The sequence below is a fragment of the Serinus canaria genome, chromosome 2, assembly GCF_022539315.1.
Source record: "Serinus canaria isolate serCan28SL12 chromosome 2, serCan2020, whole genome shotgun sequence".
NCBI classification, from domain to species: domain Eukaryota; kingdom Metazoa; phylum Chordata; class Aves; order Passeriformes; family Fringillidae; genus Serinus; species Serinus canaria.
The window spans coordinates 35,580,613-35,601,345 of NC_066315.1; the positions used below are offsets into that span (position 1 = coordinate 35,580,613).

Sequence of the window (20,733 nt, forward strand, 5' to 3'; positions counted from 1 at the left end):
GTCTAGCCATGTAACCAGATTTTTACCCACCTAGGCTGCATGGTCTGAGCTTGGATACAAAAATATTGTGGAAGCCACTGCCAAACTCCCTTGAGGAATTCACCCAAAATGACTTCTACTGCTTTCTCTTCAGCCACAAATTGTTATTTTATGACAGAAGACAATCAGTTTCAAATATGCTGAACTCTTGTTAAATCCACGCTGAATGTCCCCAGTCACTGTCCTCTCCTTCATGTGTCCACGAGTTCCAAGAGGACCTTCTCAGTGATCCAGCCAGAAAAAAATTGAGGCTGATCATCCTGTAGGTCCCTGGTTTGTCCTTTTGGCCTTTTTTTTACAGATAGGTGCAACCTTTGCCTGTGTCTGTGAAGACTAAGGCAAAGGTTGCACCAAGTATCTCAGTCTTATCTAGATGTATCTGATCTTATTTGCATATCCTCATGTAGAATGAAGTGGATCACATGACAAATCCTACTGACTGTATCAGTCTAAGCCTAGATTTCCATTGATTATATTGGCACTTTAGGGTGACAACTCATGCACAGATTCCTTCAGGGCAGACTTTACAGATACATTTATTCAGCTGGATGTTACCTAACCTGACTACAAAGATCACTCATTTAAAGGTTTAGATGGTAAGCTGGTCTTTCCAGTTTTCACTGCTTGCTACATAAAATATTTCCTGATTCTGATGCAGCTGTAGTCTCCTTTGTTAATCTCCTGTTCCAAGATTCAGCTCCTGGAACATAGCCTAAGTTTAAAAGTTTGTTAGAAATTCCAAATATTCATCCATTTGCAATAGCGCAGTAAGAAATGCCAATAAACCAAATCATTTTGACTTTGCTGTTTGTAGTATCACTTCCTAATCTCTACTCTTGAATTTCCCAATCTTTTCACTCTTTCTTAAAGAAAAGGCTCTGAAAGTAGAGGTTACAATCAATGTCCTTCCTCTGAAAATGTTCCATTACCACTGCATCTTTTATTAAGGTTTCCTACTGTGCACAAAAAGCTGTTTTCACTGGGTTGTATAAATATTTGATGTAGCTCAATTGACAAAAATGTATTTTGATGTTCTTGCTTCTGATTTACAGGAGGTATATGGGAAAAGATTACTTACTTTACCATGACAGCTGTCTTGGCAGGTGACAATTTTCCTCCTGTTGTCTTTGAACTACAAATTCTCCTTATTGAGGAAAACTAACCTTTAGGCTGCTGTTGCTCTCAATGAGGAAAACTGGCTCTCTGTGGCTTTATGGGGCACGTGACCTGAATGTCTGCCTTTGCTTCCTATTTGCATTTCTCCCCCCTTCTGAATCTTTTCACCTTCAGCACACACAGAGAAGATAATTCCATATGGATGATAAAAATCCCAGTACTTCTGTGGCTAAGGTGACAATAATCGGTCAAAGGCATCGCTGGCTCATCTCTGTCAGAGACAGATGACAGAGACAATCAATCGGACCCCCTTAAAAACCTGACTACTTTCTTCTTCCAAGAAAGTCCCGTTTTGTTTCATTTGCTTTGTGTTTAAGTACTGTCAGTGTTTCCTGGCTGGTTGGCTGCCTTTTTCTAGGTTTGAAAGGCAGAAAATTCACAGACAGAATGGTACGACAAATACAAAAATGCTAGGCACTTAAAGAGCTGCAGTTCAAAACTACTGAAGATGAACAGGCTTGTGATTACTCTGTTAAGACATCAAAATATAACCTTCTCACAGTGCTGATTGAAGACTTGCTGCTACAGGAAAGAAGAAGACCCACCTGTTACTTCCTTTCCAATTGGTATAAATCTGTAGCTTGCTGCTACAGACTCCATTCTCACTAGAAGAAGGCAAGGGTGAATTCCTATGGTCACTTTAGATCACTAGGCAGGATCAGTTCACACCTGGGACTACAGGCAGAATTATCAATTACATGAGCTGAATGAAAAACACCAGCAACTAACTGAGGTGCAAATTTAAATAAAAAACTATTATCTGCCCACATGAGAACATTCAAGGACCAAGCAGGCTACTGTTTCTAACTTACCAGCAAAATCTGAATACATTTAATATATGGTGTAACTCTGCATGGTTTACATATTGTGATCGGCAATTGTGTTATATTTCTGTTTATAATTATCTGCTACAATAAGCAAAAAGAAACAATTGTTACCCGTGAACTTTAAAACTTCCGTAAAGACTAATTATTAAACTGTTAGCAGAAGGAAGAAACAGATTTATGACTACTGACAATCTGGAAATCTTCACTTCATTGGGTATTCCAAGGACAAGGGGGAAAAGAAGATAATAACCCTGCTTTTAAGTCTAATAAGCAAAATAATGAATTCATACTTTAAGCCAAAAAGAAACCCAGCCCCCAGAACAAAGAAATGTGATATAGCCAATTAAAGAAAGTATGCTGATACTACCTTAATTTGGAAGAGGATTAATCAGTGAATAAGACTAGATATGAAGAGTTGGACAGGCTGCCATAGATGTCTAAAAAAAAGTAAGGAGCTGAGAAGCCCTCAGACCCCTATTTCTCCTCTTGTCCCTACCCTGTGCAGTTTGATACTGACTGGCATATCAGCAACAAAGCTGTTCCATTTCTCTGCAGCATAGAAAAAACTTAGGATTTAAATGATAAAACATTTAACTGCAATTAACAGCAACCTAGAGATACTCTTAGTAAATGTTCTTCTAACAGCATAATACACTTTCAGAAACCTTGTTTCAGCTTTTTCATTTCAAAACTTGTTCTTCCTGTAACCCTAAAATGCTAATAAAAATGTTTATGAATTGTTCTTCTTCAATCACTACTCTAACTTAATCCTGAATCTGTCCACTTTTCCATAATTTGCTGTCCTGTTTGCATTGAAACTTTATTGCCAGTATTTATCTATGTCCACAGGCAGTCATCCAGCACTCCTCACTCTAGTATCCAAGCACATCAACCTCCCACAGGGCTCTGCTATGTAAATGAACTCTAAAAGTTTAAATAACAGAAAAATGCTGTTTTTAAAACATTTAAGAGTAAACTGACAAGCAGATTTTATTAAAAAAACCCACTGAGTCTGATAACTGAGCCTGATAAAGCCAATTAGCTTTGCCTCTGTGCAATTTATATACATAAAGTAAATGACCATTTGTTTTTAAGTGAGTTAACTAGCAATTAACTAGCTTTCCAGGAAGCTGTGTGAAAGCATTCCACCAGCTGAACTTTAGACCTTCCCTTTTTTTGCTACTTGTTTGTAAAATGAAAAATTAGGATTGCCTGTTAATTTCCTGATTGACTTTTACCAGAACTGAGTCATATTCCTGTTTTTTATCCTGGGTTCTGGAATTCAGACCAACAGTAAGAAGATGCCCTGGAAGCAACTCCTCTATAATTTTGATGCATAAACCAACTAATCTTAGTAGGAATGTGCAATCTCTGGGTTACCACAGTCCTTTTGAAAAATGCAAAACAAACCAAAATTAGGCGAATGATTCAGCCATAAGCACTTTAACCATGAGGGATACCAGTCACTTTTCCAATAAAATTAATCCAGCTGCAACCTCAACATTTTTATGTCCAAGTACTTCCCTTGAATTGCTCTCACGGCTCCTTGGTTATGTCTCTTGGTTCTATGCACCCAAGTTTTTCTCTGTGCAACTGGCTTGCCTTTAAAGCCATGATGGTCACGAGTGTGGCACAGGCTGGCTACAGTACTAAGCTGGACCCACTGCCACTCTTCCACAACATGCAAAAATCTAGGATTTTAAATCTTCTTAAATTAAAACAGACATTTATCCATCACTCATAGGTAAGACGAAACAGACATAGAAGACAATTTTGCAAAACAGTGTGCCATCCAGGTGGAAAGGGTCTCTGCAAGAACTGGAATTAATTGATTTCTTGCTGGCCAGACAAAACTTGAGTCCTTGCACCGGCCTGCAATCAGAGCCAGAAGCAGTGTCTGGCTGGAGAGCAGTCACTCTTCTAATAATGTCATCTGTTTTGCAGTCTTAATAGTTTAATTCACTTTACTTAGTACTGTTTATTAACTCTGTATATTTCTGCAATTACAAAATCATCTCTAGTATGTTTATAAAAATACATTACATGATCTGCTTTTCTTATTCAAATGCCAAAATATTTTCTGTACTTTCATTCCATTTCACAAAGAGGTTGATTTCATACAAAACTACCCTAAGTCCATATTAAAGCACCTCCCAAATAACTTCTCTTCAAAGATAATGACCTCCATTAGAGAAGAAAGGAAAATAATCACAGCAAAATGCTTTCTGTAATTTCCATACCATTTACCATTCCAAGGCTGAAGATGGCGTTTACCAGTGAGCCTCCTTTCCTGAAGTGATCTGTCATGTGCTCCAGCCAATTTGCTTCTAAACTGTTGACAGTCTGCCCATTCCTGGAGATCCTCATAGGGATAGTCACTGTATAATACTGGCTGCACTTTTGTGGGGTCTGGGGCTTGTTGAAGAGAGCGAAGATTTCTGCTTCTACCAAAGAGTAAAAAAATGGAATAATGCAACAACTGTATCATAAAATTTCACCTAAAACAATGCAGAACCCACTGTTTGCTCTTGCCAAATTACATTGTGCAACAGCAAAAAATTCTTTGGGTTGTGGCTATCTCCTTAACACACTTCTGCAGTCCAACACACCAGGACTCTCCCAAGACCCAATACAGTATTTTGCTTGCTTTTACAGTATGTCTTATTCACAATGGATTCACTGTTGATAATAAAACATTTAAAGACAGTAATACCTGAATACTAACGCAACATTCCTCTAGGGGAATCATCAGCTCAAAGATGAAATCTTTCTGCAAATTTAGAAGGAACTGCATTCTGTAGATCATGGCCATTAAAGTATTAAATAACTCAGTTTTGATAACACAAAAGCATGGAAAAAGCCAATGGCAGTCTCATCTCAAGAAAATGCAATGAATCATTCATGTAGAGACTCTGGTAGCTGCTTGTTGATTTACTCTGGATCTGAGCCAAGATGAGACATTAACACAACAGCAAATGAATTTTAAAAATGGAATTGTGAAGGGTCTTAAAAATTAGCACATCTTCTAGACTCTTTTCCATGTCTCCTCCAGTATATTTTAGGAGCAGTTACTACAGGAAAAAAAGTCATGGCTGACAGCAAAGCTGAGCTTTCACAGCCCCAAGCTGCCATCAACTTTAAAAGCAGATATCCTTCTCAGAAGGGTATAACAATAATTAAAATAACCAATAGAAAATTCTGGATATTGTCATTTTACTTATTAATGGACATGGAAATCAATCGTAGAATTTCTATTGACTTCCAAATGCCAAAAATTCTTCCCAAATATGTTAATATGAAAGGTAAAGACTTTACATGAAATCCCTTCACTCAATAAGCTCCTCTTGTTTCCAAGCTACTAGGTTCTAACCTCAAGCAAAAATAAAGAAAGAGATGTCAAGAGAAATGTTAAGATCGCTCTCTAGCAAACATCACTGAGCAAGAAGCAGTGTGTACATTGAAAAAGATATCAGATGGGAGATGCTCAGAAACAGGCTGGGAGCCCTGGAAGAGAAGAGCTGGAAGCTCATAACCAACATGGAAAGAGATTTAATGATCTCAGACATGAACTATATTTTAAATAGAGTAGAAAGGAATACACATTAATGTGAATCCTCTTGCTGTTCACTACTTGTTTAGAATGAATGAAATTACGATAATCCTACATCAGAAAAGCACACACAGAATACTTCCCTCATAATTTTGATTCTGACCCCCAGAAGAGTCTTTTGTTGGAAAAGAAGATCTTTCTGGTGCATACTGAGACACTGATATGAGAAGCTGGACACGACCCAGCAATGTATGTTCACAGCCCTGAGATCCAACCCTATCCTGGGCTGCATCCAAAGCAGAGTGGCCATCAGGGGCAAGGAGGGGATTCTGCCCCTCTGCTCTGCTCTGGTGAGACCCCACCTGGAGCACTGCATCCAGCTCTGGGCTCCCAGCACAGGAAGAACATTGCAGTGGGTCCAGAGGAGGCCACGAAGATGATTAGAGGAATAAGGCACCCTTCCTATGAGGAAAGGCTGAGAAAATTTGGGCTGTTCAGTCTGGAAAGACCTCAGAGCAACCTTCCAGTACCTGAAGGAAGCCTACAAGAGAGCTGAAGAGAGACTCTGTACCAGGCATGTACACATGTAGGACATGGGGTGAGGGCTACAGACTGAAAGAGGGCAGGGTTAAATTAGATATTAGGGAGAAATTCTTCATGGTAAGGGTGATGAGGCCCTGGAACAGATTGCTCAGCAAAGTTGTGACTGCCTCACCCCTGGACAAGTGTTCTCTAACCCAAGTCACTAAAACTGACAACAGTTTTCACCAGTGACCCCAATCCTCAAGCATGGCCGAAGACACCCTTCAGTTTGCTTCTAAGTAACACAGCACTTTTGGACATACTATTGGAATATCTGTGCCTTGTTATCAGGCAAATATTTTTCAATATTGTGTTGAAAAGCCTTTAAAAAATGGGGGAGGCAAATGAGCACTACAAAACATTCAGGAGTCAACTGAAGCATAAAAATAACACTTAAATAGTATAAAAATAGCATAAAAATAGTAAAAAAATAGCATAAAAATAACACTTAAATAGTATAAAACCTAAAATAAAGAACATATTAAAGATCCCACAAATAGAAAGGAATATTATTTTTTTTCCTGAAGTTTTATGTAGGGGAGAAGCAGTTCAAGAGTGGCAACTTCCCATGGAATATGTATGGGAAAAAAAAACAATCACCTGATGCTTTCAATCTTCACACTCCCAAGGAAGGATGGAGAACTGGTGCCAAAAACTGAAATACATTTTCCATGGGAGGAAAAGGGAGTGCTGTAATAACAAAAATTCATTCAAGAGTAATAAAGAAATCAGCAATGTTGCACAAGATTTGGAAAAATTCTACTTTAGATGAGCGATAACATAAAACTGCCTTCTCAGACCTTCAGTCTTGGAAAGTATTTGCATAACAGCAATTAAAAAAATGCATGAAAAATAAAGCTATAAAGCACTCAAAGAAAGATAACTGAGGAAGCTAAATACATTTTTAAAATAAATCCTCTTTTCTGGCAAATCAGCAGCAATCTTGGGGAGTTACAGACAAAAGTTGGGAAGACTGATCAGCTGGTGATCAGCTTCACATGCTGAAATATTAAGAACGTGATTACTTGTAGCAGAAGAATTTCAGTGTTCAGTAAGGAGAGGAATAGCATCAAGGAGATGATTAAAATTGCAAAGTTAACTCTCTCAAAGATAGTATATAAAAAAGAGAAAGAACTGGTCTGGCTAGACTTGCAGATCACTAAATTTGAACTATAAAACTAAGAGAGGTTTTATGCATATAATTATAGTGTTGGGACAACCCACCTCTAAGACTATAGATGAGAAGAGATTGTTCAAACAACAGCTAAGCTTTGACCCTATCTGGGTGCCCCCTTGCCCAAAAAACTGAAGAAATTATGTTGGAAGTTACTACAGTGTGATGCAAATTGGATTCAAAAGCAAACTACACCAAACTGCAACGGAAACCAAGACAATAATCCAAGGAGTACAAAGCAAAGTCATTCTGGGTCCTATACAGGCAATTCCCAAAGGGGTAGGATTGTTTAACTGATTCTATGTGAAAAGTCCAGAGAATAGGGATAAATTAAAGTCAAGGACAGTACCAGCTTTAGAAATTCCACCTACATCCCCCCTGCACAGATTTGTAGCCTGTAAAGAAATTAAGGAAACCAGTAAGAGAAATTAGTGTAAACGTGGTTTTCTTGGATTTAAACAAACATAGAAAAGAAATGTATTTTGAGGCTTAAACTGGAAAAGGAGCAAGAATATTTTTCCTTTCAGTTTTCTAAATTGCTCTCGTCTACATCCTATTTTGAACTACAGTTCCTGCTATGGAAGTAACCTTTGAGCAACAAACACCTTAAGGAGGGTATTTTAGATCTCCTCTGAGACTTGTGGTCTTTGATGGCATAAAATGACATTTAAAAAGTGGAACAGCCGTCTAAGGAAAAATATGTCAAAGAAATGAAAGAAATAAAACTAGTATATGGGTAAAATCTTTAAAAAAATAAAAGTAACTAGAAGCCAAATTACTATGAAATTACATAATTTTTACAAACATTACAAAAAAATTTTTATGACTTAGCAAACATGTTCATTGACAAAAATAACTGCTTTTTTCCAGTTATTACAATTCTGACTGGAACAGTGACCCCCACACTGACTGTAGGATACCAGGATATTTTAGAGTCCAGATCACATATATTCATGCTGCTCCTGAGGTGGTTTAATTCCAGCTATCTGTTCACCTGCTACAAAAGGACTAACTGTGATAAGTCTTTGTGTATTATTCCTTCTATGGCTGCAAAAGCTTGTCAGGCAGATTAACAGGGCTTTTTATTCAAACACACAAAAAGGACACAAAGATCAAGAGCTCTCAGGGTATGGCAACAAATACAGAAATGAACCAATTCAGCTGAACAGCAGACAAAAATGAGTCTTCACACTCAAGCATACATATAGGCCACAACAAAGCTGCACCTGCTTATATCATCTCTTCCTTTGCCACCTGACTCCTGCTCAGCTGCTGTGAACTGAGTAACCATGCTGAAATCAGGTTAAGTGGCTCATTTGGGGCATCTTTTCTTCACTACCTCATGGCAATGTCCCCCCTGCATCCCCACCCTCCAAAGGAGCTGGGAATGTATTTGAGGCACTTTGAACTCGGCTCTTACGTACAAGAGGTCACTGCAGTACTTACTGCCAGTAAGTGGTTTTAAACATCGCGCTGGCGTTTCATTCTCTGCAACTCCATTCGTCTTGTCTGCTTCTCTCACACTCTGGTTCTCAGGCTGAGACTGCTCTTCACTTCCCTTCACAGACTTGGAATTCAGCTCTTCAGCCGCCTGTCCTTCACCTCTACAGCCCTCACTGGATGTGGCACATTGGTCAGCACTTTGCTCACTCTGTGTTGGAGTACTGCATCCATCAGTGCTGTCTATTTTCTCGCCATCCGGTGAAGCATGATCCTCGGGGTAATTTGAAACATTTTTATTATCTCTTGATTGCACAGAGTTGTTACTGGCAGGTGTCAGGGAGGCGCTGACAAGGCAGTTCTTTTGGGAATGGTACTGGGGTATAATTCCAACAAATTTCAAGCCTTGACTTGCAGCATCTTGAATCTACAAGTTGAAGAAGATTAGATTTTTAACTGTCAAGCTGTCTTAGCTAAATAGAAACACAGAAAATAACACCCTTTAAGGCAACCAGCATGTCATTTTGCTACTTTTGTCCACTACCACTAAAAATTGTCATGTTGCATTTATAAAAAAAGGTACATTCTAAAGAAGCAGGATGAAAAGTTGCCCAAACGATCCAATATAATGTGAAGGGAGGAGGGAGGAAAAAAGAGAAAATGCCCATATATTTCTTCACAAGAGACAAATCTAATTTATAATAAAATACTAGAAGCAATATTTCTTACAAAAATATTTTTGTATTGATCATAAGAAATCTGAGACTTATTATTATATCTTCTGCTGTATTAGGTGTGTGATTATGACATTTATGCAAGGAAAAGCTTATTAATTCTATAACAACAGTTGTTGTTTGTCCTATTTTGGATTGAGACACAAATGGCAAACTTTCACATACTGAGCACATAAAAGCAAAGCTATTTTAATACAGCACTTTGGGGAAGATACAGAACTCAGAACAGAAAAAGGCATTTTGACATGAGCTAGGAAGAAAAAAAAAGGAAACTAAAAGGCTCTATCATTAATCCTTTAAACTTCAGGTAAAGGAGGAAAATTTAGGAATCACAAAAGATCCTAAGAAAAAAAGCATTGGGCTAGTAGTAATGACAACCAGATAAAGGCAGCATTAACTAACAAAGGTTTGAGATGAAGCAGAAATAGAAATCTCTTTCAGGCAGATTCTGCACTATGGAGTCATCAGCCTCACACTCCTCAAGCCCAGGAGAAGTGCGAGTGCGAGACAGATTTCTGTGAAAACATATGTGTCTACTGCTTCATTTATCAAAATCATTCACCAAAATCAAAAGGCTTCCATTTAAATTATACTCTTCACATAATGTAAAGTAAATACAGATCAATCTTTCAAAAATAAATGTGTTGAGAATGGAGAAATGATTTCACTTTGTCTGCAAACACAATTCCAAAGAGTTAAAGTGTCTAAATGCTTTGCCTATGCTCAAGTTAGCATGAACTTAGGAAAAACAGTTCAGTGGGACTTTTTTCAGTAGCGAGTGAAAAGGAAGAATTTTGTATCTTTTTCAAATTTAAAAGGAAGCTCAGTTCTGCATCTTCCCTACATGCTCTTTTTTTTTTTTTTTTTTTAATGAATCATTTACTTCCTGGTAACATGTTGCTGCTCTGAACACACAAACCTGCAGATGACGCCTAATCAACAAGAACTTCCTCTTTCAAACCACTATTACATTTTCCATGTTAAATTAACTCTTCATTTCATGATCACAGGAATTTAAACAGAGGCCTCCAGGAAACAAGGCAAAGTTCTTCACAGGTGTTTAGCCTGGGAAACACGGGATGCTGACTTAAGTAAAGCTCATTGCTAAACAGGACAATAAAAATACCATTAGCAGTATCCTGGCCAAAAGGGTATCTGTCTACAAAGAAAAAAAAAGCTTTTGCTTTGCTCAGGAAGGTTTAACTGAGTATCAGTGACAGATGCATTTATATTGTGCTCAATGGTCCAGACTCTCCATTGTAACTTGATTAATGCTTTTTTATATAGTTAGTGATAGAGTTACACATTCATTTCATCTCTTATCACTCATGTACAGACACAACACTACATTTGTTTAGTAGGTTGCAGGGCAGCTAATTATAGAAATCTAACTAGTATGCAACTGTTAGAGAGTTTGAGGACAGTACATATGTGGTAATATTACTGCTCCTGGTCAAAAGACTGCTTGTCAATCTACATCAGACTCCCACGCTGTGATAGGGAGGAGAAAGAACAGCTTTCACAGATACTGTAGCAATGTTTTACAGTCAGGACTTACTCAAAAAAATTGTGATTGTTCTAAGGAGTACCTAAAGCTGAGGTGTTTCTTTTGAGGCTCTTGTTCCCAAAATAGAAACATAAGGAACTGAAAACCAAATTGCAGTCTTACCTGTATTGGCCAAACAGCTTAGCAGGGAAGTTAGAAAAAAGAATTCTTCAAGGACCTTGAAGAAATCTTCAAGGACCTTTCCCAACAAAGTTAATACTGCAATTAATTACTGTTAGTACTGTAATATTGTACACAAAATCTTATTTAAACGTATATTTCAAAATTTCCCAATGACATATGGCAGAACCAAGCATCTCATTGTTCTCAAGAAAGCAAATGTAGCAGGAAATTCTACATCAAAAGTGTGATGCAAACTGCAGAAGAGGAAAGTGATGTATCAGCAGACATAGTCTCTCCTTTCAACTTTGCACAAAACCATGAAGAAACTAGCTTTCATCAAAAAGTGTAAAGGCTGAACACATTCAAACTACACAGGCAATGTGTTTTTCAGGATCCTGCTGAGAGCTTAAACACTATGAAATTTTAGTTGCCTTCACATCCAGACTGAATCATGCCATCCAGTAGAATTACATTTTCTGTTTCCTGTATTTCAAAGAATGAATATATGAACTTAAAAAAAAAAAAAAAAAAAAAAGGAAAAAAGAAAAAAAAGAAAAACTACTCCAACTGACCAAACAAACAAACAAAAGAGCCCCACAAAACCAAACCCACATCTCAGTAACTGGAGAGGTTGTGCCCAGGAGAAACACAGGACAGAAAGACTGTTTCTGCAAGCCTCCTGCAGGTTTTGGACCCCCCTGCAGCATCCTGTGCTGGAACACACAGACAGTTATGTCTGTCACAGCCTTCTGGGAAAATATCTCAGCAGATGCAGTGCTGGGAATCAGAAAGAAGTCAAAGAATGGGAGGAAGAAGTGGTAAAGCTGAAGTGAATGGGAAGAGCGGGATGCTAGTTGGACAGGGTCACCCAACACATATTCCAGACCAGATAAATAACATAATTACTTGTCTTTATGTGCCAGTGTAGAGCACTAACACAGGTCTGTGTTACACTGCATTGTATGACTAAATGAAAGGAAAAAAACATAAAAAAAACTACATCTCTATCACTTTTCACATCAGATAAAAATCTAGATTTAAAATACCCTCCTGCTAGGTGATCAATACTAAGTTCAACTGTTTAATGACAATTTTTATACCTTGAATATACTATATACTTGCCCTTTACATCTTGGGAAATTTTGAAAAGGGAAATTCCAACAAAATTTAAAAAAAATTCTTTGCTTCTTTCCCCAGATGGGAACAGAAACATTTTCATTGCCTCATAAAGTACTGCTTGGATGATATTAACCACAAACACAAGACCAGACCTCCATCACAAAAGACGTTATTGTTCAACCACAGAAGCAGAACTTAACTCATTTATTTCAATCTGGATAAACCCCCAAGTGGGTACATCCAAATTCATTTGCAACTGGCTTGCCACAAATTGGATTTATAGCTGTTTAAAAATAGAATCCGCTTAAAGAAGGGGTGAAATTTCATGTGTACAGAGGGCCAAGGCACTTTAACAATTTAATGTCATCCCTATAATTTGCTTGATTAGAAACCTGGCATTTTCCCCAAGGCGAAAAAAATGACAGATTTAACCTTCGCTGTCTGCGAAATAAATATCAAATTTCCCACAAACTTTAGAAGGAATAGGAACAAGCACTGTGTTCACCGATGTCACTACCTTAATTGAATTTTAGCTGGGGCACTTGTGTTAACATTCTTAACATTTGGGAAGTGTTATTGTTTATTTCAGAAGTGCCTGACCACTATTTTTATACCACATTTGGAAGAAAAGGAGCCACCAGCAGCACAAAGCAGTGTCACTAAACATTACATTGATGTAGCAATTAACGTCCCATCTTTTTAAATATTTCTGGTTCTCTTAAAGGCTTCCTACCCTAATTAGAAAACGGCTGACAGTCTAAATTAAAGATCTGTAAAACCACGCCTGGCAACAGCATGGCTGAATGATGAAATCCTCTTTTCTAGAAAGTACTTGTGTTACTCTGTAGCTCTCACAGTCATGTGAGAACCCATGCTCAAAAGCTCATTTTGAACAGTCACATACAGGTTCTCTTTTCAAATCCATTCTGAATAGAAACACTTGGCAAATCCATTGTACAGTCCACAAAATGCTTATAATTCTGTGTTTCTTGTTCCATTATAAGCTCCATAATAATCTCCTACTGATAGCAAGCATGATGGTACTCTTATAAATATGGAAACTCGAGGATATAGATCCCGTGCTGAACAGAATCATACACTTTTGTCAGCTTCAGCAATTGCTTACAAGGAGATGCCGATAACATCCCCATGGGACAGCACACAGAAAATCAAACACTTCCAGAAAGCTCAGGGTAGTATTCCAGCAAATCAATAAAAATGTGAAACAACACACAGCAATTTAATAATGAGGATGTCTCCCAGACAGGAATTTCAAACAAATTATTTAGTAAGTGTTAAGAAATTCTCTTAACTCTTTAAGGCCAGGAGCTGGATATATTTGAGATGTGTCCAGAGAAAAAGCAGTTTTACTAATGTCATCAAGGCACTTGAGTTTACAGCAGTCCTAAATGGTCTCAAGGCTTACACCTTCTAAAGACCTGGAAAAAAACACCTTCAAAACTTAGGCACTGAACATTTCATTAGTAGGTTTGCTAGATGGTTCATTATATAACAAGGTACTGAAAGAATTTAGTAGAAACCCAGAAACAATTTATGCAGAACACACATATCATAAATGCTTGCTCTTAGAAAAAGGTCATTTTCCAGGAAATGATTTTCTGATGGTCAGATTCATTTAGTTAGCTCTGCTATGAACTTTGGGAAAGACTGCTACTTAATCCTACTGATGGCCAAACACATGGCCTTGGAAACAATAGCTGGTTAATTGTGCTCAGAGCTGTCTATTTAAACCAATCATGAACTTAGTCAGTAAAATAAATGTCTTGTCTGCCTGTTTATTTAGTTGTTGTTTTTAAAAAAACAATGTTAAAGGCATTAGGCGTCATAATGTGCACCAGAAACCAGATCAGTGCATTTCTCCACCTTTTTCTTAGGATTCAAGCAAATCTCCTTTGAAAACAGCAGCAGGGATCTTCATTCATGCAAGAAACACGGTCTTGTGGTTTGAGGAGAATGCTATGTACTCCATGCCAGGACATGGAACTGGGAAAGTATGCTCAAGACAAGGCTTCCAAATCTGTCCTCCTTCATTAATATTTAGTAGAACATGTTTCACCATACACACTGCACATCCCCCTTGTAGTTTGCACATTTATGGAAACAGGTGTTTAAAATTAAGACAGGCTTTTAGTCTGCCCCTTATATTTTCCATGGGTCTCACATGCTCCTTCCTTAGAAGACAGGAACAGCCATCAAGAGTTTGCTGCTAATTTTAAAACCAACTAAGCTTAGCTAATGTTTTAAAGGAGGATTTAGTTCTTTCTATATGACTCAAAACTTTTGAAACTTTGGTACTTTTGCATCTCTAATAACGCATTACCAAAAAAAAAAAAATTCTGCTAATCAAATAGCAAAGCATCAACTGCTCATAGTTTTTCTACCCTATTACTCTGGACTGTTTCACTGCTTGCAGGTTTCCAAACCATGCAACCTTTCTGACTAGAATACTCCTTTATTTAAGCCTGTACTTCCGATGCATTTTTAACCTTTTCCAGTTTACATTCACCAAATTTTGTGTTTGAGATAGATAGTTCACATTCATATACATAGAAGCAAATGTAAATGTAGCTTTTAGAGAGTGAAATCCCAGCCTACATTCACGTTTTCAAATTATCAAGTATTTTCACGGTCAATTACATCTAAATAGGCCAGGAGGAATTCCTTGGAAAATGCTGCCATAATCCCAAACCATTGACCTGCCATTTTAAAATCTCACTGCAATCGTGGCAGAGGCACAAGAAACTACAACAAGATAGAGAACAAGGCTCTGAACAGGGCAATAAAGGAAGCTTTGCAGTTTTGCAACATGTTCCTTGGTAGCAGCCTCTGCAGAAGGGAACTGAACGCTACAAACAGCACAGGGAGAAGAAATGTACTGAAGCGAGGAGCTACTGCAACTTACTGCTGTGCTGAAAGAAACAGAAGGTGGGATCTTAAGGCAGTGCTGCAGGAGATATTAAATTACAGCAAACTACACATCTCCTGCTACTCGAGCCAAGAAAGGGGTGAGATTAACAACTTGAAATTCCTCTCCGGCTTGCATCGTATTCACTCCTGAGAACAATATAACCATGCTACACACGCAGTGCAGCATGGTGCAGGTACACTTGCTCCTTTCAGTATATTTCCCTAGATGACAGGTCTTGAAACCAGTATCATCCGCTGTGGTCCTGGATGTGCTGGTTCTTCTCAATCCTCGCCTTTTAGCACCTGTTCCTTCACTGAAGGCAAAGAGTGAACATTGCTGGCGACAGGCTACAAAGATTCAGTGAGTGTGCTATTTGTCCAAAAGACACCTAATATACCTGCATACTCCCACCCTTCCCCTAACTCTGAAAAAAAGTCTTGAAATTATTCACTTAATTTAAGATTTATTCCCTACAATTTGTTTTAGACTTGGGAACAACTTCTAGAGAGCAGCCAGTTATGCTCACTCAACCCAAATATTTGATATTCACTTTAAAGATAAGTCTAGAAATTCTGTCACAAGCTCTTGCTGTAGAGACCTGGCACTTTCAAAATGCAGACCATGTTCTGTGCAGGAATCTTTAGTGAGTAACTCCTACACTAACTGGTGAACATAAGCAAGTGGAAAATAAAGATTTACAGAGGTGTGTAGTTGATTGCTATATCTAAAAACCATTTAGGTGATAATGTGATTCAATGTGAGTGATTTTAGTCCGTCTCTGCTCTAGGCAGTGAAAACAAACTAAAAAAAAGATTCAGAACAACAGGGGTATTTTAAAAAGTAGGAATTTGGTCTCAAACTTACAGACTTTACATTTAATTTGCAGGGAATACTACTTTTACTTTTATATCAACTGAACAGTGTTTCTTTAAAATCACATTGTTTTATCAAGCCATCTGTTACTGTAGCCAAAATTACAATTTGAACAATTTGCTGGTAAATTATTTTAGCACAGTACAAAACATTATCATATTTATTGTTTTTTTAAAAGTTATTTTTTCCCACCAGACAGAAGTAGGATCATTAAAAATATCAACTACATACTTTAAGATATCTATTTTTATCTTGGGCAAGGGGATGACTTGAAAGCTGATGGGGGCAAAGGATTATAAAAGCACTACCAAGCTCCTGGGAGAGTCCTGCAAATAGTTTTGCAATGTCCATGGAAGATATATATCAACACCAGTCTTACAGGGCTTAGTCAAAAGAACACAAGTTGAAAGAAGCTTAAGCAGAAACAGATGTTTCCCTTCACACCAGGCTGTTTAAAATAGAGTATAGGCTATTTTTTACCATCTCTTGTTATATATACACTAAGAAAATGTTAACAAAATGCACTTTAATAAACATTATCACAGCAGATTACAAACAGCTGAACTATTGATGTTCAGTTTCAAGTTCCACTTCATGACCATATCTACAGCTAACATCCAAAAACTTTAAAAAAAAAACCCAGGGGCTCTGTTTGCACTGAAAACATGCAGAAAACAAAGCTGTCAGCTAAGTGCTCAGCAATGGTTTTCATTACAATGCACTAAAGAAATAATGTTGTATTGTTCTCTTGCGAATACCCTGGAGAGTGAAGGTTTTGTGGTGGGATTTTTTGGGTTTGTTTTAAGGACGGAAATTATTTTAGAAGAGATTGAAATCACATCTAGGTAAATAATCCTAGGTAATAAAGAAGACTCTTAGAAGGGCCATTTTTTAGCCACAAAGATAAATCTGAACTGCTTATTTATTTGAAGAACAAACCTCTGAGCATTATTAAAGACTAAATTTTTTTCCCCTTTTCTCTTTTACTGCCACCTGCTCTGACTGTACACCCTGCAGGAAACTTCTGAACAGACCAGCTAAAATGTATGTAGAATAAAGAATAATGCTTAGGATTACAATAACCATCTAAGGACCCCTGGTACCAACAAAGCAAACACAGACTTCACAGAAGAGATCCCTGTAAGACTGCAGCGTCCAAGTCAAAAAATCCACCAACACACCAGTGTTCCTAAGAAGCCATGAGCTGCATCTCTTTGCTCCTTCTAAAAAATAAATCTCAATTTGAAGATTAAGACATGAAGAATAAGTAATGAAAGAGACAAGAATATGATAAATGGTGGAACAGCTATATGAACCACAGCATTTTTATTATTATTCTTCTTATTATCAGTAAAAAATTATAATATCAATAATGTTCACATTAATTATTTTCTAGGAAATTGCAGACTTTTGTCTTTTCATTTCATTGTCATGCTGTTAACAAAAAAATAATGATATAAATACATATTATTAGGGAGACATTGATATGTTTCTCATCTTCCACATCCTCTTACCATTTCCTAATTAGATGCTGAAGAGAGTTTTAAAACTCAGAAGCTGAGAGCTCAGAATCATTTCATATTGCTTTCACACAAAATACAGGTGTGTGAAGCCCATTGTTTTGATCACACAAAACAAATGCTCATTCTGATATGAGTAAATATGTAGAAAATAAGTGAATCACCCTCCTGACTAGAAAAGATCTTTTCCATCTTTTATGGAAAAGATTTTAAAAGCTCTTGAAAATTTCTGTAAGTATTTAACTGTTGTTTTAGAGGAGAAACTGAAGTCCTCCTAAATACTTCAAGCCTGCTTCTATCTTACAACTTAAAAGAAGCTGGAGAGTTAACCTGTCTTTTAAAAGCAGCACTAACACAAAAATTCTTCACCAATTAGAACTGTTGCACTGATGACTCTCCAGAAAACAATGCACATGAACTAAGACAGCAGTTATTCTGAAAACTCCAAAACAGCTACAGATCAATGGAAGCGGAAAAAAATCAAAAGAGCAGAAAAGAAGGATCTCAATATTTTAATTAAATTGCCAAAGTAGAGAAACATACAGTGAGAGTGACCTGTAGTTTTTCAGGGGGTGTAGCAGCTCCTTATCCAGCCATTAAGCCAGTCTCCTGCCTGAGGCTCCCTCCAATGAAGAGAGGGCAGGTATCAGGAGGGGGATCAAACTACTCCAAGAAATGTCTCGCCCCTCAGAAGCACATTGAATTCAACTAGAGTTTAGCAATGCATATTAATTTCCAGAGCATAAACTAACACTTGAAACATTTTCATGGCATAACTCATGCCAGTTTTACTCCTGGTAACATTTACTTTTCCACAAAACTGTCAAGAGGACTCAAATACAGTAGATCCTTTCAGCAATGCAGGATGAGAGTGTACAGCCTTTCTTTCAACATAGTGCAATTCTCTGCTCAACTGCCTTTGTACCAGACAGAGCTGGGGGTCACTCTTTCAGAGGCCAATTCTAGATCAAGTACATGGATGGCAGCATCCCTGTAATGCATTCTCTTGGCAGATTCCTCTTTGGGGTCCTATTCACTTATGTCTGAGAGGTACCATTCCTTCCATGGCCCAGAAATGCTATTACTAGGCAATAAAATAAATGTCAAGAAACTTATCAGCAAAGTCACTGTATCTGCAGGAATCAAAATTATTTGTGGGGTGCTTTGGACTACAGAAGTTGTTCTGAGGATCGGTTAAGGGAGTGACATGTTACTGGCAGCTTTGGAGCCAGTGGTAATGATTTGTAGTCACTGAACTTGACCAAGACACAAGAGAGGGAACAGCAATGAGCAGATTTGACACACACTGTCTCATCCAGCAGATTTCATGGCACAACAAGCATCACAAAGGTGTTTCACAATGGCAGTCCTGTTACAGGTGGAACCGGTCCACTTCTGAAAACGCAGAACCAATTACTCATCTGTAGTGCCTTAGGTTTGCTGGAAGAAATTAGATTCATTTCTGAAGCAAGCAAAAACAGATCAGCAGGGAGAGATCCATGTCTAGCCAAAAACACAAAAGAAAGATGCCTGCATTTGGATTTCAGTTAAGCTGCACCATTTTTAAACCATGCTCTTCTGTGCTTATCATGCTTCCTACTTCCACCGGGACAAGAAATGTGAATCCTGCAATGGTGTCACACTGAAAGAAAGAAACCGTACAAGAATTCCCTCTGATGGTGCATTACTAAGGAGATAACCAAGGACCCAAAAATGTGCTTCCTAAATTTTAAGAAGTCAGAACTGGGGAGACATGGTACAGAAAGAATCCTCCATTTCTTAACCTGTCACCAACATGGCAAAAATGTGAACATATGAGTAAAATCTTCTGCCTGTTACAGTTCTCGACACATACCAGATTGTAGATTCTAGACATGTATCAGATTGATACGGAAAATAGAGGTAATGAGAAATATATTTGGCATTCATATATGACTGTGTGTCCAAAATAAATCTTAACTTGGGACATCAGCCTAGCTCCTCCTTCCCTTATTTGTCTCCATAGACTCTAGAGAACACTCTCAGATGAAGAAATGATAATGAGATACACAGAATCAAAAAGTAACTAAGGAAGTAATTAAAGACTACCCTATTTGACATAAGTCTAAATATTACAAAATTTGGTATCTTAGAAGTAACATCTCTACTTTCAACAATTTCAGAATGATCTGAGCCCCAGTGATCAAAGTTCAAAAGTCAGCTTTGCTTATTAAAAAGCAGGTGAGTGGATCTTTAATCTGTGTTTAGCCTGAGAGCAAAAGACAGCAGTGTTAATACCAATACAGCAGTACAATATGTACACAACAGTTTAGTTACTTCTTTCACTGCCCACAAATCATGTGTAAAAGACACCGTGGGACTGTTTGAGATCTTTAGGACAGGTTAAATCACTCTAGGTCCACATGGGTATCAAAGAACAAGCACAGTGTGGTGATGTTGACATGATTTTAAAGAATAGGAAGAGTGTATTTTATGCAACATCATGTCCCCAATATTTAAATATTCCCTGTCTTGCCATAGCCAGAAATCGTGGCAGAAAAGCAGCGGAGAGAAAGGAGAACTGGGACAAAGTCGAGCAGCACAGAAAGATCTCAGCAACAGAACAAAGGTTTGACCAGAGTGTCTTCTTTAGCATTTCCAAAATGTTTTATAGTCAACATTCTACTGAGGCACTTTGTTTTGGTAAACAAGAAGCATTCTCCAGGTGAAAAAACCTCCTTGTTACACATTTATACAGAGTTATTGAAGAAAAGCACATATTACCTATTGCAAAATTGTATTGTGTTTGCAGAAGGAAGCAGTTAATATTCAATATTATGTACAATTTCAATGCAACAAAAAGTCAATCCAGAAAAGTTATTAAAATTGGATCCTTGTTCAAACTCCAGGTAAGTCACTTTATTGTGCTCAGCAGTGCACAATAAAATTAATAAAATTAATTTTCTCGGTGTACAGGATTTTTTTTAGTAAGCCCAGGGAGAAAATTTTGACTTCTTATTCTGTTTTGAAAATATGGCTATTCTATTTGGTTGGGTTTTTTTAAACACAGTAACTTGCAATACACTAAGATGCTAGAACTGCTAAAAGGCTCTGTTATGAAC

General features: G+C 37.6%; 1 protein-coding gene across 3 annotated transcripts in view; it reads right to left on the reverse strand.

Moving 5' to 3' along the window:
* Nucleotides 1–20,733, reverse strand: part of RFTN1 (raftlin, lipid raft linker 1) — a 96,062-nt gene that overhangs the window by 22,255 nt on the left and 53,074 nt on the right. For all 3 annotated transcript variants that reach the window (XM_018909571.3, XM_009086361.4, XM_018909569.3), the window contains exons 5-6: nt 8,795–9,215; nt 4,283–4,486 (exon numbers count right to left, since the gene is read on the reverse strand). In XM_018909571.3, coding sequence (XP_018765116.2) covers nt 4,283–4,486; nt 8,795–9,215 — 625 coding nt within the window. The remainder of the gene's footprint in view (nt 1–4,282; nt 4,487–8,794; nt 9,216–20,733) is intronic.